We start from the raw sequence: 5,230 nt of genomic DNA, 5'->3' as shown, positions 1-5,230 counted from the left end.
ATTCTGTGATTCTGTGACTTTGAGCTTTTATATAGGAATCGCCATCCTGCTGTGGTGAAGAAAAAGACTGTGAGCAGAGAGGAGCGTTATGCAAAGACTTGCCTTCTCTTGAAAATGTTTTGTATGTTCTTTGTTAAACTCAGGCCCTCTTGAAATCATTAGCATGACTGTTGTGAAAAATGGAAGAAGCACTTCCGATGAGTTGTAAATCCTAACCCACTTCCGAGTCCACTGTGTATTCATGTTACCCAGTTGAAATCTGTCATTTGGTACAAGTACTCTGGAATCTTATTGCAGTAGCAGGCAAGTCAGTCAGGCTTGATTGAAAAATGACTTCTCAAAGTGCTTAGAAAGGAATTCTTTTTAAAAGCATTTAATATTACTGCTAGATGCTTGATTTTAACCGTATCTCATCTCCTTTGTTACCTACAGATTTGGAATCAGTATTTTTCTGCAAAAGATACAGTTTATGCTGTTATTCCTGTAAGTAGTTCCCCTGTAGTTACACGCTCAAAAGGTCAGTGTGCAAAGCTTTCCTTTCTGTCTGTGATTCTGTTGCTTTTTAAAGCTAGCACAGAAGGAAAATGAGGTTTCAAGAACAAACTTTCTTTGAGGGTTGAGGGATATTATTGCCCCACATAAAGGCTTTTGGTTCCAAAGCCTTTTTCTCACTTACATCAGTCTCAATAAAACTGCTGCCTTTTTTTCTGCACACATGGCTTCAATTTCCAGGCGAATATCCAATACTTTTTGCAGCGCCCTAGTAGATACTAAAATAGCATTTGTATTTTCTCATCATTTTTTTGTCTCAGAGTTGCTCATTTCTTTTCCCTCTTCCCTGCAGCATGAGCAGCTAACTCATGTTAATATGGAAGTACAGAGCACTTGGCTTGTAACTTGCCTGTGGCTAAGCACTTGTGACTTACTTTCCTACATTTAAAATGATCGGCAGCGCTGTGTTTCATTGAGATTGCATGGTGCTTCCTGTGATAAGATCATGCTTTTAATTCCTGGTAACTTTACCAGATGTTGATTGTCATTAATCAGCATTAGGCTGAAGTTTTTTTGTTTGGGGTTTGTTGGATTTTTTTTGCTTTTGGGATTTCTTTTTATCCTTTACCTCAGAGTCTCTATTGACTGTGATCTCGTAAATCTATCTTTTCACAGCTCGGCACAAACTGTGTGTTCCTTGAGTTCTTGAAACCTCGTTTAGATCTGGGGTCTGATTTGCAATTGCACTTGGCCCTTTGAGCTGCAGCTGAGGTCAGCAGGAGGCTGTTCTCTAAATATACGAGCTGCTGCATCCTCTGAAAGTGTCAACGTGGGATTTGAAGTCGGGCAGCTTTGATTTTCAGTTTTCGCAACATGTGAATGTCATGAAAATAGTTTGAATCGTGCGTTTGCTGTAGCAGAGTGCCAAAGTCAGGGGCTCCAGTTAAGGTCGTGCAGGTCTGTCGTTAGCAGGGCTGGCACTGTTCTTTGGTGCACTGTTGTAGAGGGGCTTTGGAAGCTTTTAAGGCTTTAATGCAAACCAGATCCCAGGCACGTAAGGAAGTAGTTCGTGGTGTCATCAAGGGGAGGAAAAACCCTTATGTCTTTTGCCAGCAGCTTTTTGCTGGCTGGGGGAAAGGCCTTGCGTAATTCTTGAGTGCTCAAAAGCACACACGGAGGAATTTTGTGTTGATGAAGGGCGTATGTTTTCTTTCCTCAACACCTTAGAGTAGGTGTTAATATATGCTGCTGGGAAGAGAGGAGCAGGCAGAAGATTTGGGGGAAGTGCAGAGACGGCATGAATGAGGTTGCTAGGATTCATCAGGGATGACCAAATATGTTGGTGGTTTTAATATAAACCTAAGCAATAAGTATGTAAATATCTAGGTGACATTCATGACTGAATAGCAGATGACTGTCGTGTAAAATCCCCAATTTGGGGCCGGGGATACGTCCTCTTGCTCAACTATTGACACCACATGATGCAGTGGAGCTATTACTGAAAGGACATGTAATGTAAGCCTGAAGCATGGGCCTCCCACCTCCAAGGAATAAATCTTTAGTTCCAAGGAGTTTGTCATCTTAGAGACAGCGTTCATAAACTGGGATACAGATGACATTTAGCTAGCTGAGAAGTAAATACAGTTTTCCACACACTCAACTGTGAGCTGTTCCCGCAGTGAGACTTTCTGTACCTGGAAGTGGCCCTCTAAAGGTTAATGAGATGATTCTGAATGTCTGTGCATCCATGTTTGCCTTATGAAAACTTAATTTCTCTTTCTTTTTCCCTAAAGGCAGACAAGTTTGATTTAATATGGAAGAGAGCCCAGAAATGTCCATCGGTACGTATGGCAGAGACTCGTAGCACATGGATGTATAGCTGTAATATATGTCTCCTCTCTAAAGCTGAATTCATGAACTTTTGACTCTCCTGTGTGAGTTGCTCCCTTTCCCTTTTATGTTTCTTTGCTGGCAGTGGAGACAGGCAGGAGTATCTGAAAGGGAAAAAAGAGAAACCAGTAGATTGAGGTTGTGTCCACAAAAGGAGGTGAACCTTGTCATCCTTCAGCCCGCTTTTCCGTCTCTTGCACATGCACAGCGGTGCTTTCTTCACCACGCCGGTGATCTGGGATAGGTGAATGTTGGGAAGCTTACAGGAGTTATTTGCATGGAAGTTATACTGGGCATGAACTGTGCTGTGTCAGTAACACACCTCTGCCTGTAAGGGGGAGTGAGTTGTCCAAAAAGACGACTATGTAGCATGCACAGCAAAACTTAGTAAGTTCCCTTTCAGACTGTTTAATTCAACAGCTGTGATGAGAAGGAATGGGGGGAATTGGGTGTAGTTGAACTCTTTATTACAGATACAGAGAAAATACTCTGTAGGTTGTGTCTAAGGTGTGTGCCGGCATGGCAAAGCTTAAAATACTGAGAATGTAGTACGGTTATTTCAGAAACGAGTAGATTTAAGGGGGAGTGAGTTGTCCAAAAAGACGACTATGTAGCATGCACAGCAAAACTTAGTAAGTTCCCTTTCAGACTGTTTAATTCAACAGCTGTGATGAGAAGGAATGGGGGGAATTGGGTGTAGTTGAACTCTTCATTACAGATACAGAGAAAATACTCTGTGGGTTCTGTCTAAGGTGTGTGCCAGCATCGCAAAGCTTAAAATACTGAGAATGATGTGTAATATGGTTATTTCAGAAACAAGTAGATTTCCAGAATTTGGGTTCACTGTTTCTCCCATGTTTCTCCAAGCTTTGATTGGAAGATTCCTGTGTAAATGAGCACGTGGTTGCTTTGAAGAAGTTAAGCTGCGAAAGAGCAAAGCAGAACAGCTCACAAGCTAAAGAGATCTTTCTCCAGTTTCGTAGTGCATGCTGCTGGATTAGTGTGGTTTTCCGCTGAAAGTAACGTGGTTTTGCAGTAATTTCTGTGATAAAGCTTCGACTTTGTGCACATTTCACTGTACTGAGGCAGAAATGAAACGCTTCATTCCGTTATGAAAACAAAGTAGCTAGACTTTGCTGCGCTGAGAGGAGTGCTTTTGTAGATCTGAATGAGAGTCTTTACTGAATTGATGGATTGATCCTATGTATTTCACTTGCTAAGAGCAAGACAAAATATATCTGGCTTCCCAAGCTACTTGGAGTATGGAAAGTTATTTCTAGCTTTAAGTGCATTTCTATAGAGTGCATTGGCATTTAGTCAGACATCCTGCATGTTTTTCTGCTCCCACATTGTCCTTTCTCTTGATATGGGAAAATTAGCAAGTCCCTAGCCTAAGGAGCTGAATAGAGTGTCAATCTCTGGAGAGAAAATGCTTACTGCCCGTTCTGGAACTGTTGGTGAAACTACAGGATGAAATCCTCTGAATGCTCCTTATCTTACATTTGACCATTTTTGCTGTTAATTTTCTAGAAGTGAACATAAAGATCAGAGTTGGAACGTTCTCCACTGTCCTTTCCTTTCTTTTGTCTGTCCCATGTAATACTGATAAAACTCTGTGCCAACACATTTGCTAATGAAATAATACCAATAAGGTAATGCTGGTTTATTTTCTGCTTTGAAGTCTGGTTCCTACTGTCCTGGTGGGGCAAAGAAACTCTTTTTTTCTGTTGTGGTTCTTTGACTAAAGCATTTTGTACTGGGGGCCGGTGTGCCATAGACATGATTTTATTTGAGGAAAGGGAGAATTACTATTTTTCTAATAATTTCTCTGCAGTTTCTATATGCTTTGCCAAGAAAAGAAGGCTATGAGTTCTTCGTGGGGCAGTGGTCAGGAAAGGAATTGCATTTCACTTCCCTAATAAACGTTCAGGTGAGTGGTTGAAATAAAATTCCAAAAAGGGCTTACGATCCAGAAATAGGTAATATCAGCATATTGCAATATATAATATTTGCTAGGTAGTTTAACAAACAGGTTGTCTATCTTAACGTGAAAAGACTTCTCAGGGAAAAACTGCAATTAATTTTGGGTAAATTAGCAAATGTATGGGTATTAAGTGTCTCTCCAATCTAAAGTAGAATGAGGTAAAAGTCAAAGTCTCGAAAGTGAGAGCCAAACTTTCCAGAACTGTTTGTGCAAGCTGCTTAACATACCAGTAGATGTTATAAAATGAAGTGTCTTTCTAAAATTGCAGGTTCTTTTAAGTGCAAAATGGTCTTTAGTAATGAAAAGAACCCCAACCTAACTCTGCAAATCCCTTGTTTTCTGTAAATACCAGGAATAATGAACTTTTAATTAGAACTGACCTGTAAGCCCTGATAAATTACTGCCTCCATAGCAATTAATACTCAAAGTTTTGTAAACAAGCCCCTGAATCTGGGACAGAAGTTCTTTATGGGATGCTGACAGGTTTATCTCTTTCAGACCCAAGGTGAAGCTTCTCCCAGCCAGTTGGTTTTGTACCATTATCCTGAGCTGCAGAAGGAAAAGGGGATTGTGCTAATGACAGCGGAAATGGATTCCAAGTTCTTGGTAAGCGAAATCTCCTCATTGGCTTCCTTCATTTTATGCTGCAACTCCTCGTACAGTTTTGAAATAAGACCAAATTAAAGTATTTAAAAGGCCCTTTCCCAAAGAGTGGTTTTCCTAGATTTCCTTAACCTAACCTGGTTCATACTAGGGAAGGCTAGAAGGAAACCATCAGTCTTTGCTATGTGGTGATTTCAGCCCAGGCATTTTTTTTTCCTTACTTTGGCTATTATAGTTTATTGTGGAAAAAAAAAAAAAAAA

General features: G+C 40.5%; 1 protein-coding gene across 1 annotated transcript; it reads left to right on the top strand.

Annotated features, from left to right (window-relative positions):
• Positions 1 to 432: 432 nt before the first annotated feature.
• Positions 433 to 5,022, top strand: ATPAF1 (ATP synthase mitochondrial F1 complex assembly factor 1; the record flags this gene model as incomplete). The annotated part of the gene is made up of 4 exons (XM_009879142.1): positions 433 to 483; positions 2,286 to 2,333; positions 4,217 to 4,312; positions 4,865 to 5,022. Coding segments are annotated over 4 exons (353 nt in total), but the record flags the coding sequence as incomplete, so codon positions are not given.
• Positions 5,023 to 5,230: the final 208 nt, after the last annotated feature.

Source organism: Apaloderma vittatum, unplaced genomic scaffold (genome assembly GCF_000703405.1).
Source record: "Apaloderma vittatum isolate BGI_N311 unplaced genomic scaffold, ASM70340v1 scaffold36661, whole genome shotgun sequence".
NCBI lineage: Eukaryota > Metazoa > Chordata > Aves > Trogoniformes > Trogonidae > Apaloderma > Apaloderma vittatum.
This window is presented reverse-complemented; position numbering and strand designations above follow the sequence as displayed.